This window comes from Falco biarmicus, chromosome 2 (assembly GCF_023638135.1).
Source record: "Falco biarmicus isolate bFalBia1 chromosome 2, bFalBia1.pri, whole genome shotgun sequence".
Classification (NCBI taxonomy): domain Eukaryota; kingdom Metazoa; phylum Chordata; class Aves; order Falconiformes; family Falconidae; genus Falco; species Falco biarmicus.
Window position 1 is genome coordinate 69,486,607 of NC_079289.1, and position 12,354 is coordinate 69,498,960.

General features: G+C 41.3%; 1 protein-coding gene across 2 annotated transcripts in view; it reads left to right on the forward strand.

Annotated features, from left to right (window-relative positions):
• TBC1D8 (TBC1 domain family member 8) overlaps positions 1 to 12,354 on the forward strand; it is a 48,028-nt gene that overhangs the window by 9,623 nt on the left and 26,051 nt on the right. The window contains exons 2-4 of one of the 2 annotated variants that reach the window (XM_056327765.1): positions 4,415 to 4,570; positions 8,895 to 9,013; positions 10,843 to 11,071. In XM_056327765.1, the coding sequence (XP_056183740.1) occupies positions 4,415 to 4,570; positions 8,895 to 9,013; positions 10,843 to 11,071 (504 nt within the window). The remainder of the gene's footprint in view (positions 1 to 4,414; positions 4,571 to 8,894; positions 9,014 to 10,842; positions 11,072 to 12,354) is intronic. The other variant, XM_056327766.1, reaches the window with a different exon arrangement.

Here is a 12,354-nt window from a genome sequence, read left to right on the forward strand (position 1 = left end):
GAACAGGGATAACTTGTAATGGGATCTTTTGTCTCTCTGTGGGCATATAAGGAACCATGTCTTTAAAGGTGGAGGGTGGTGCACTTGTGGTATTTCATTTCAGAACTTGATTGTTATAAAATATCCTTGACTTTTTTTTCTGTGAAGAACGCTCAACAGGTTCATTGTGCATGATGTCATGTTTGCATCCCATTTGATTACAGATTGACCTCTGTAAAGGGCAGACGTTCCCTACCTGTTGCAGAATTTGAAATGGTTCCGGGCTTATTTTTATACTTTGATTTATTTGTGGTAATGTATCTGAAATATGTGTGTACATTTGATAAAAATGGACTTGCAATTGGAAGTACAAGAGTCGTGTTTTACTTAGAGGTATTCCAATTTTACAGTACTCAAGCAATAAAATATGCACAAAAGTAGATGTGAAATGAAACAAAAACTACCAAGTAAGGTGTGGGATTTGTGGCAAGTTTTTCAGATTTGTTTTATAGACTTCTGAAAAAAACATAGGTAGATGTTCCCTCTACCTGAAATCCAGCTTCCAGCTAAAGTGATCAGATTTATTGAGGAGAAGCATATAATTTCAGTAGAAGCATGTCTTTTCCTACTTCTTCTGTCCTCTCCTCTGTATTTGTCCAAAGTGTACGTTACACCTGAAACTTGCATCTGAATTTTAGCCTGGGAATACTCTTTCTGCATGAAGTAACCGGTACCTTTTGAGGAGCCTGCAGTGTTCTGTCAGTGGTCATTAGCAGAAGGCTTTGCAGACCTGCAGCTTTCCTCAGTGCAGTTACTGTACACTGAACCACTTTCCTGAAATACTTCTGCATCTTGGGAGGTCAAAAAGCAGACGAGAAGTTGGTGGAGTGGCTTGTTAAAGGGAAAGAGGTACTCTGAATTTTAAGTTCCTCCCCCAAATCTTGTCCCGTATAGATTAAAAAGAAAAAAAGCACAGGAATTTTGGGAAGGGAACAAGTGTGGCAGTTCCTCTCTCTTTTCCCCCTTCTGCTTCTGTTTCCTTTTAATTTTTGACTGTCCTGTGGTATAAATGGCTTCGCTGTTGCCCGTGAAATGGAAGAGGTCTGCTGCATCCTAACTGAAGGCTTGCTAATGCATCAACATGGGAGCCAGAGACCCTCTATATAATTTATATGTACCTGAGGGCCTTTTGTTTTATGGACAGAACCAGTTTTCTAAGAGACCCTTCCATGGAAAAGGCTGTTAGGATGTGTTATCAGAAAGGTGCTTTCTCACAAGCTAGGTGTTTTTCAAAACATGTTTCAGAATCAGTGTAAGTTTCTTGTTTGTTTGTTGGTTCAAAGATTTTTAGGTTGTTTATTTTTCCATGCTTCAGTGAGAATCATAACACAAGTGTTACCATTGGTAAGTTACCCCAGATGAGAATGAGGCAATTCACACTGGAAAATTTTTTCTTCTAATTTTAGCGATTTTCATGCTGCTGCAGTTTCAACTAAATTATCTTATTAGATCTGAGTGTATTTATTAGTGTTGAATCCTTTCCATGCTCCTGCAAATGCACTCTTAGGAGTTCCCTTTCCCCCACCTGTCTGCCTCTGTCAGTCTCTCCTTTATTTTTCAGCACTTAAGCATCAGCTTCACGGGCAGCCGAGCCACTGCAGATGTACAGGTGCTAAACCACGGTCCCGGGGTCCTGCCAAACAAGGTTACTGCTCCGTGTTTGACAGGAGAAAATTAACAAGGTGAAGGGAGGGACTGGCGCTTGGTCGACTTCAGCAGTGCTCGCTTTTATTGTCCCCCGCTGCCCACACATCCCTTCTGGAGCGACCCCACCGCAAAGCCTCCTGGCAGAGGTGGGACAGGATGGTGTCGTCCCCCCTGTCAGCCATCGCATTGGCTTTGCATGGCTGAGGCATGGGGTTGCTGTGCTCCTGTGAAGCCCTCGTAGTGGGGGCCAGGCCACTGGGCTTGGTTCTGGCAGCTATCCTGATGACCACGCTCTTTTTTTAATTCTCTTCGATTCTTAGTTCTGGCTCCTCTTCATCATCCTTAGTTGGTATTTTAGCTGTAGGTAGTTCAGACAAGGGAGGTAATTTTTTCTTTTGCACAGCTGAAGGAGGAATTTTTTTCTTTTTGATAGTTCGTAAGCAAAATGGGAATTGTAAGCAGAAGTGAATAGTGAGAAGAGGAATTGGTTTCTCTGGTCACATTCAGGAACAGAAAAGGGAATTAATTTTGCACAAGCTAGGAAGTAAAAACAAAGTTTTGCAGCTACTTCTGTCCTTTCATGCATTTTTTAATGACTTCTGAAAAAAAAATATTTCATAAATCAGATGTTCATTAAGCGTCCTTTTGCGATTTCGGTAGCACTTACTGTTAGCTGGCTTTATTCCATGACTTTAATGAAATGAAAAAGAAATGTTCCTCTTAGATCTATCATCGGGGGAAAACATGCACAGCACTTCGTAAGTTTCTTTTTCTCTTTCTTTTTCTTTCTTGTAATGTCTCAAGTCTTTTGACATTTGAAAGTTAAACCCTATTTTTGTTTTCTGCATCATTTGATGCTATCTTACTGGCTTTCATCCAGCTGTTTTGAAGACTGCACACTGAAGTCAGTGCTCTGTATACTCTGAGCACAGGTAATTCACTACCTTTTGTACGTGGATGAATTTTTGTCTTTTTTCTTGCAGTTACAGGAAAGCATTTAGCATTTTCTGATATTATACGTATTATTGGTCTCCAAATTCAGGTCTCCATTTTAAATAGATTGGTGTAATATCTGGACGTAGCTGAGAAGCAAACTGGTGCTGAGTAATATCTCACCATACAGTTTTAAAACTTATTGTGTCCAGCTTCTGCTTGGCTTTGAAAGCATCCTTGGTGGTATGTGTGTGAATCCAAGGAGGAAGTACTTGAGGTAATTTTCTTTGCTCTCAGAAGGTTTTTGATGCTGTTCCATGTGAGCTTCTTGCACCTTCTAGATCAGAAAGCGGTTACACTGCTGCTTTGTTGTGCTGTACTCTAATTAGCCCTGGTTTGTTGTCTAAGTGAGAAGGCATTTCAGATGAGGACTTAGTAGGTCTCATTTTATTGTTTCCATTAATCACTTAGGTGATGGACTGGAGAATGCAATTATAAAAGCTGCACGTGGTGCCAAGGGTTGGCAAAACTTGTGGAGGCTGAGAATAGTTCCTTCTGTGTTGCATTAATGATGAAGAAATACAACAGGTTGGAAGAATTACATGTGCAAAGGGAAAATGTGGTACTGCAGAAAACTTCCTAGATACTCTCGTGATATAAACAGACATGGTAAAGCCGTTCCTTGCTGTCTGCCATCCTTCTCTGTAGGAGGCTGTGTCTCTGCAGGACATACAGTATAAGGGAACTGAATATAAAGTTGTTCCTGAATTGCTGTTTGTGTAGGTACCATAAACCAATTCTGAGTTGCTTTAATATGCCAGCTTGCAAAGCATGGCATTTGGATAACTTTTTCACACACAACTTGGTTCCACCTGCTGAGGCAGGGCGTACTGAGGAAGGCCAGCGACTGTAGCTGGCCTGCAGATGGGGAGGTCTTTTTGGGGGCAGCAATTGCTCCAGCTCTCCAACTGTATTTATGTCAAGTGCCGATTTACAGTGGGATACTGCTGCAAGCTTTCTTGAATAAGGTGGTGTGTATGCAAGGTACAGGAGGTGATTTTCCACTCCTCTTATGGCTGAGACTTCATTAGTAGTGAGCATCATGTCTGGTTTGGGCTGTCACACTTACAGATAAGTTGGAGAGATTCCAATTTAAGCTCAAAAACAGTGATCTGTTTGAAGGATATGACCCATAAGGAAGAAATGAGGTGATTGGGATTTCTTTAGGAAAAGAAATCATTAAAGGGTGGGCAACCATGATGACTTTTTCAGTATGTCAAGCGTTAACAGCAAAAATGCCTGTGGCCAATTACTCTCTGTGTTCTGGGGAGCAGGATTAATTTCCAGCAAGAAAGTTCAAGATTGTGGTGGTTGACTATGAAAATAGTGGAAGAGGCTAGCTGGGGAAGCTGTTGCATCTTGGTGGTGGGAGGTTTTGAAGAACAGGTTAGACAAACACCACTTAGGGCATAGGTGTATTTATCCAGCTTCAGAGCGGGGCTGGAACAGTAACTTCTTAAGGTGCCCCCAGGTCTTTCCACTTCAAGTTCTGCGGTTGTATGCATGTATATATGAGGCAAAACTGGAAATGCAAAGAACTTGATACGCTTTTGATCTTCTAATCCGGTTTGCCTTTCGCATTTTGAGCATCTGTAAATCACAGCATAAAATAGGGGAAGAATTGTTATTGTTATGTTCTGTATTTTAATTTTACAGCTCTAGATGTGAAAAGACTTGCAGGCTACAGAAGTGAAAGTTGGCACTAATTTTCTTTTGCCCCCCTTTTTCTTTGCAGGTCGCTTGGTTGGTGCCCTGGACGCTGTGTTAGACTCTAATGCACGTGTTGCTCCGTTTCGAATTTTACTCCAAGTTCCAGGCTCACAGGTTTACTCTGCCATTGCATGTGGTGAGTTATTGAACGGATCAGAAGTTTACTGGGCCGTAGCTATTGGTGAGTCACAGACGGAAAACCCCAAACCGATTCTGAGCATGGTCAGTGTCTGCATGTCCAAGAAGCTCAAGGTAACCCCAACTAGTAGTGTGTGCGTGGAAAGCTATTGCCTATAGCTCATTTAACAACCAAATTAACCTCTGGTTAAAATCCCAGATAGGAATTATGAAGAAGTGTTAACTAGGAACATTACATTTCTATAGAAAGCTTGTTTAGCCTGAGGGTGTTTTGTGTTAATTTTTTGTCTCTTGCTAAGTAGTGTGGTTCTGTTTATATGCATTTCTTTTCCTACAGTAGTAATAGTTCCTTACAGCAAGAAGCTCCTTAGTCTAGCCTTTCGCTAGTCTAGCCTTCCACTTTCTTACCGTGAAATGTCTTATGACTCTTGGTTATAATGAAATATAACTGGAACATTTGGAAGGTGCTATATGATTTAGGAAGTAAAGTTGTCAGGGGGGAATGTCTAAGTGCCTGGTCTGTTGTGCACTAATCCCTTTTGCAGTGTTTCTGCAACCTCTGAAGGTCGAGCTCATCTTCAGGAAAGTGATAACGATGTGAATTGCAGCAGCCTTGCTGGGGCACAGTAAAGGCCATCTGAATGTGCTTGTTCCATTCACCCTGTTCTTGCTTGGCCAGTGTGCCCGGCTGTTCTCATCCCTTCTGCTCCAGTCTGTAAAATCCTAGCATTGCAACTTACGGCAGGTTTTCCTTTGGGAATGCTTTGAAGCTGCTCCAGCGGAGGTTTAGACTGGACATGAGGAGGCATTTCTTTACTGAGAGGGTGGTCCAACACTGGAACAGGCTTCCTGGAGAGGTAGTTGATGCCCCAAGTCTGTCAGTGTTAAGAGGCATTTTGGACAGTGTCCTTAATAACGTGCTTTAACTTTTGGTCAGCCCTGAATTGGTCAGGCAGTTGGACTAGGTGATAGTTGTAGGTCCCTTCCAACTGAAAATATTCTGTTATAATTCTGTTCTGTTCCTTTCTTTTAGGGATCAACCCATTAAATAGTTAGTTAATGTAAGTGTTGACATGTTGTTAATGGTGTTTGATGTAATAGTCCCTTAAATAAAAAGGGGCGATCTATATGTTTGCCCCCCTTCCTCTGTACAAGCTCATTCAGCATTTCTTCCTTGGTTCAGCAGAGAACCCTCTGCATGTTCTCCATTAACACTGGGAATTTTCCCCTGCGCCAGATGCGTGTGAAGAAGCTTGCGTGAAGTGTGTGCTGGTTTTGTTGTAGCTCGGTTTTCTTCATTTTGCAATTGCTTTATGCTTTATATCCCGACCCCCTCCTTTTTATATTTAAATAATGCCATCTTATGGAGAAATTTAAAAGCTTCATGCTATTACAGTCCTTTGATGAAGCCAGGTAGCTTTCACTGGAAAAGTAAGCTCAGTGTTGCTGTCATGGGCTTCTTGATCATTTGAATATATGTAATACTCCTTTCTGGGGCTGATCCTTGCCCTGTCCACACTCTTACTGCCCACAGTGGGTTTTTTTTTTTCGTATTGGCGAAACTATAAATAAAAACCATGCCTGGTTGGAATGGTTAAGGATTTTGCTGAGATAAACTTAGTTGATTGATGTTTTCTAAAATTCTGTTTGGCTCTTCTGAATGGATGCTCAACCCTGAGAAAATGAGATTTATAGTAACAGCAGAAAGCAGAGGGCTCTGTTTTGCATGCTGCGTGGGTAGGACATAGGCAGTTGCCAGAGCTGCACAGGAATGAAGAACCATGGTAGCAGAAGTTGTTTCTGAATAATATCACTGCTGTGAAACCCTGACGTGAGTGTCCAGGGGAGAGCTGGCGCTGGCAGTAGGAATCGGAGGAACAGCATCACCCAGCTCTTTTCTTAGAAAGCGGGAGGACTTTCCCTGAGCAGAAGCGGCTGTCGCTGTTTGCCCAGCTCTGCCCTGTCTGAGCGAGGTGCTTCACTCAAACATGACGTTAAGCGTTTTGTTACAGGATTTGGAAGGAGCGGTGAGTCAAATTAAGGTTTCTGCTGTATAGCAAGGACAAGGAGCAGCTGCAGAAGTTCCTTCCCATCTCCTGGTGTAACTTCATTAGGGGTAGCCATCATGTCATTAGGCAGCTAATTAAAATGACATTTTTTAATTGTATGTTGGCAGTCCTCTGTTCCAGGAGCTGTAAGGCTTAAATGGGAATATATGCATAAAGGTCAGATCTGTGTTGGAGACTTCTGCAAATCTCTGAGGGCTGCTAGGAAGTCTGATCCCTGCCCAGCACGGCTGTTCTGGCAGAGGTGTTTTAATCCAGATGGTTAATCATGTTGTACCAGTGCAGGGGAGAAAAAAAGGCTGACCTCAGCCCCAGTGTAGAGCCACTTATGATTTTTCCTTTCAGAAGGCTTGTAGGCAAAACAGAAACTAGTCCCAGTCAAGAGAAGTAGCTTTTGGGAAAGGGAGCACAAAGGGATTGGTGAGAAGTGGGTTTAAAGAAGAGATTATGAGGAGTGACGCTGTAGTGAGACTAAATATACATTTGGCACAGGCACACGAAGAAGGTGGGTAAAAAGCAGAATAAAATGTGGTGCAGAGCATCGGCACAGGACGAGGAATAAGGAAGAGATTGGTAATGCTTTGTGCAAATCACAGGACAACTTTAAGCCATGAAATGGAAATTAGAAATAAAGATGGGACCCGAAGAGCTGCGGTCTTGGGCTGACCAAATGAAAGGGACAAAGAGATCTTTAAGTATTTGAGCAGAATCCCTAAAGATACCTAAAGGCATCAGGAAAAGTTTCAGTATCCCCCATGGGAGACAGCCACTGCTAAAGCCCAGGCTCAGAGCAGGCTGAGCAGTGTGGATGCTGCTGTGAAAGGCATCTTGCTCATAGCTTATTTCACAAGAGGCAGCCCACCAGCTCTCCCATATGGTTGGTATCTTCTAGGTTACTCAGAAATAAAACTTCAACTCAGTATTTGCTTTGTGCAGCCATTCAGTATAAAGTGACTGTATCTCTTAATTAAAATAAAAAATAAAATAAAAATAAAAATAAAAAAAAACCTTCTTAACCATTGATACAACTTGGTTTCTTTACCTAAAAGGCATTTAAGTGCCTCTTCTTTTGTGATTTTTATTTTTTTTTTATTTAACCTTGATTAATGATATTTATGAAGTTCCATCACAAGACCTTCCTGTCAAGGAAGTTAAAGCTTGGAAAGTTTCCCTGCCAGTTGGCATTCTGCATGGAAAACGGAGCAGAGGAAAGTGGAAAATCCTTAGCTAAATTTATCATTTTTTTGTTTTGAGGCAACATGATGCCTCTCTAATGGACACACAAATTAAATCTTGAGATAATGGGTCTTCTATTTTAGATTAATTTTATTATTATATTCGTCTGTGATTTGTATGTCTCGTACATTGAACTACTTCTTTCTTCCACCAGCAAGGCATTAGGAAAAGCAACTTTTGGTGCCTTTACTTTTTTACTGATAATATTTAATCACTGACCAGTAAGACCTGGAGGGGCCAGGTTTTTACCTGATTGCCCTGTGTGTTGCCCATCTTGCTCTGACTTCTCTGCCATTGTGTCTTGCAGTGACAGTTCAGTCTCAGGCAGAAAGAACCAAAACAAATAGGTGGTAACTGAAATATTATTTCTGCAGTTACATTTAAAACAACAACAGCGAAACCATCAAGTAAGTCCTTAGAGAGGGAAGCCTTAAAGATTTGAAAATCTGTCTTTGTCAAAGATTTGTTGTTCACTGTATTTCTTCCCTAAACTGCAGAAATGTTCTTGTAGACCTTTTAGGTGTTGCTGAACCAAACTTTTATTTTTAGGTACTTTAATTATTATAGAGAGCTTTTCAAATAGGATGCAGACTGTGACCATGTGTGTTCCTCTCAGAGGGTGTGCATGTGGGATGTGCGTATGGAGGGAGGGAGAAAGGAAGATCAGGGACTTCTGGGAACAGGATGTAAATTAAAGGTTTCCAGTGGCTGCTTAAGGGTCGTCATGTCAAAATAAGCCACAGTCTAGCAGCTGAGGGTGACTTTCTGTTCTGCTTGTTCTTTCTGCTTTGACTTTTAATGCAGCATTTGCTGGCTGAGAGTGTTTGAGAAGATAAAACTAAAAGCACTAAAACTAATTCTCTAAAACAATGAGGTTTTTGTTTTTCTTTAACTATACTGCTATGGGCGAGACCTTTTTGACCTGTGTGCTACCAAGAATTTTGAGGTTGAAAGTGCAGTTTCTCATAATAAATTTATGAAATAGTGTGTTTTAGGGTTTTTTTTCCTTCCTTTCAATTTTATTTTGTAGGATGAGTTTCAATACACTGCTTTTTGCTTTTCTAGGTGCCACTGCAGAGGAGATAAACCAGCACTGGGAATGGCTGGAGCAAAACTTGCTCCATACTTTGTCTGTGTTTGACAATAAAGAAGATATTGTTAGTTTTGTGAAAGGGAAAGTGAAGGTAAGGAAACTGTCTTACTTTCACCCTTTCCTGCCTGATTACGTGTGGTTTATTAGAAATAATGTCGTGAAGTTGTTGTCATCATTCATATTTGGTTTTGTCCATCTAAACATTGTTTATTGTTTTTCTGTGTGGCACTTGCACCTGATGTGGCCAGCATCTGCGTGCCTTTACTCACATTCCCTTGGAGACATCTTGAAACCAAAGTATCTAATTTAATCTTTATCTGACCTGTCCTTTCCCAGCTTCACTGTTCTCTTACCTGTGATGTGCAGCTGAGCTTTCTTCAGCATCTGCTTTCCACCTCTTGAAAACTTTGTTAAATACCTTCCCTTACTATATCTCAGCTTTTCCTCCTTACTGTGTATCTCCTCCTATCTCCTGTGTTTTTCCTAGCTTTACCCCATCAGTTCGGTACTGCTGTCCCTCCTGGTGGGGCTCAGAGGTGTCAGCAGGTGGGTAGCCACGGTGCCCGGATCTGCTGGCAGCAGTATGACTGCAGCTGACAACGCAGTCCCTGCAGCACAAGGACAGGGGACAAGGCCCTTGTGCAATGGCACCTGCATCATAAGGATCTGGCACGGAGACTGCCGGTGGCTTTGTAGGATGTGGGAGTCATGGCTGGGCTGCAGTGAAGGTGTTGACTGGCCACAGGGTTGCAGAAATGAGCATCCTTTTGGAAGGCTAAAGAATTTTAAAATTAAAGGAATTTGGTGACTGAAGACCAGATTTAAAATAATGATGGCACATATGGTAGAACTTAGAAAGCCTGGTGTCCTGAGCTCTGCTTCTAGTAAAATACACACTCTTGAGAGGAGCTCGGTGATGGCTGGTGGGGGCATGGGTCTGCTGATGACTGCTGTACCTCAGGTCCTGCTGCAAGCTTTCATTTGCTTAAGAGTTCTAGTGAGGTGCTCTTCACCCCATACCCTCTTTTTTGGTCTGGAAAATCTGTAGGAACATAATGTTTTTGGTGAATTTCAGCCCTGCTGCTGTGATCTGAGGGGGCTGTGAAGTTGGGGAAGAAGGGGACAGAGAGGCAAAACATCACCGTGCAAATCTTAGGTTTTATCCTTTCTTAAAAAAAAAAAAGTTTTTTGTCTAATACAGCTAATCTGTCTTGATAATGCTGTGGCAGCTGGTTACCTAGCACAGCACATATTTAAAATTCTTCAGGTTTCATTAGTTCATGCTAAGTCTGGGTTTTGGACCCTCACCTCTGCTGTAGGCTTTTGGCATGTTAGGACTGCTTGGCAATTCCAAATGATACCAGGTGCTGTAACATACAGATTTTTTGTCTGAATAGTGCAGTACATACTTAACTCCTTTGTTGTAATACTGCTATTAAAATTCTGGACACTTAATTGTATTTATGTAGATGTTCTTGAAACCATGTTTTTAGTGGTTCCAAGCGTGTTACAAGTTACTGACACATCTCACCGCGTTGCCTCTTTGTAGGGAAACAGTACTGTTAGTGTACACAATTGTTAACTCTACCTTTGCTCTGTATACACCAAATAACAGTAATCATGAGCTGTAGTGAAACTAGGGTTCTGCCAGACTCACTGAAAAAATTATAATTAAGGAAAAAAAAGCCTCAAGTGTCTTTTTGGTTGGAAATTTGAAAAAAAATGGTTTGGAAGCATGCAGTATGTACGAGAGATGCAAACACTACAGAAATTTCTCCTTTTGTGGAAATTGCACATCAGCTTGAATTTCTTTGTAAGAAAGGGCTGCATTTTTAAAATATAAATGGGTAGCTTGTAGCAACTTGCTTGAGTATGGATGCCCTAGCTTTATCCTGATACATTATCTCATTATGGACTCAGGCACTGATTGCGGAGGAAACGAGCAGCAAGCTTGCTGAGCAGGAGGAAGACCCTGAGAAGTTCCGAGAAGCCCTGGTGAAATTTGAATCCAGATTTAATTTTCCTGAAGCAGAGAAGTTGATCACCTATTATTCCTGTTGCTGTTGGAAAGGAAAAGTTCCTCGGCAAGGCTGGCTTTATTTGAGCATCAATCATCTCTGTTTTTATTCCTTCTTCCTGGGCAAAGAATGTAAGTGTAAATGCTTAGGAAAGCTAATGCTGGGGAGAGATAGAAATACAACTATATTTAAAAGCAAGAACAGCTAGAATTTTTATGAATAGCCTAGTTTGCCTCTGCAATTTAGTTTCTGGGGTTTTCTGTTGAGCTGAAAGATCCTGTTTAATTTAGTTTTCACTTCAGACTTGATGTTTATGCCTTAGTACGAATCCAGTAATAAAAATGAGACTATAAGAGCATGCAGACACAGCTGCTATCTGGTTCTTTTTCTTGACATGGTGAAGCAGCCTTAAAATGTAACAGACCTCCTACGGATTCTGAAATAGAGACTTTTAGTGCCGAAAATGGTAAGGATGGGTCCCTCCCACAGGCGGGGAAACAGAGTCATTGCCGCCACTGGCTGGGGAAGGGCTGGTGGGGCCAGGGGTGCCACAGTCCAGCTGCCTGCCCAAAAATAGCCCAGGAAACATAACAGGGATGTGCCCTGGAGAACTGGGTGAAAATTCAGAGGTTTTAAGGGAGAAAAACAGCAATTTGGGGAGCTCTTTGTGTTTGTGAATAGCAGTGCAGGAAGGTCACAAGGAGGACTTTTTGGACATTCAGATGGTTTGGGCAAGCTGTAAGACTTTGGTCATGGTGTTTCTCTACAGAGGAAAGGTCGTGTTGATTAGGAAAAGCCTGTCAGAATAGATATTAGAATAGACATTACATAGTAAAATTTATAGCTATTTAAATTCTGTAGCATTTCTCTGTTTAGTAAGACTGTGCATGAACTGGTAACGTTTTAAGTCCTGTTTATCCTGCTGGAACTTCAGCAAGGACAGTAATATAAACCTGTACTGCTATAAATACAGCAAGAATTGTCAGTTACAACAGTTAGGAAAACTTTATCATTTACTGTCTGGATCTAATATTGGGATGGCTAGTCAAATAAAACCGTAGATTTAAAAATGAAGTACATGAATATACAAATAGATAGCAATTGGTAATTTCTAAGACTTCAAACATACAAAGACTAGAGTTAGAGATCCTTTTTTTGCCTTGTATTATTTCAGGCCAGTTATTTTGTCGTATCTGCAAAAGGTGGCAGAGTTAGATTTAAAATGCTGCTAAGTTTCTTAGTTGTTATAAAAACAAAAGTTGAGTTTGCTGGGAAGACTAGAATGGAGTCACTTGATATATATTAGATACCCAAGTTGTTCTTTCATTTCCTTGTTTTCTGGTTAGTATTAAAAAATACCCTTTGTAAGTCATTTCTTCTGGCTATCATTGCAGGCTTTCTCTCATTAAATCTG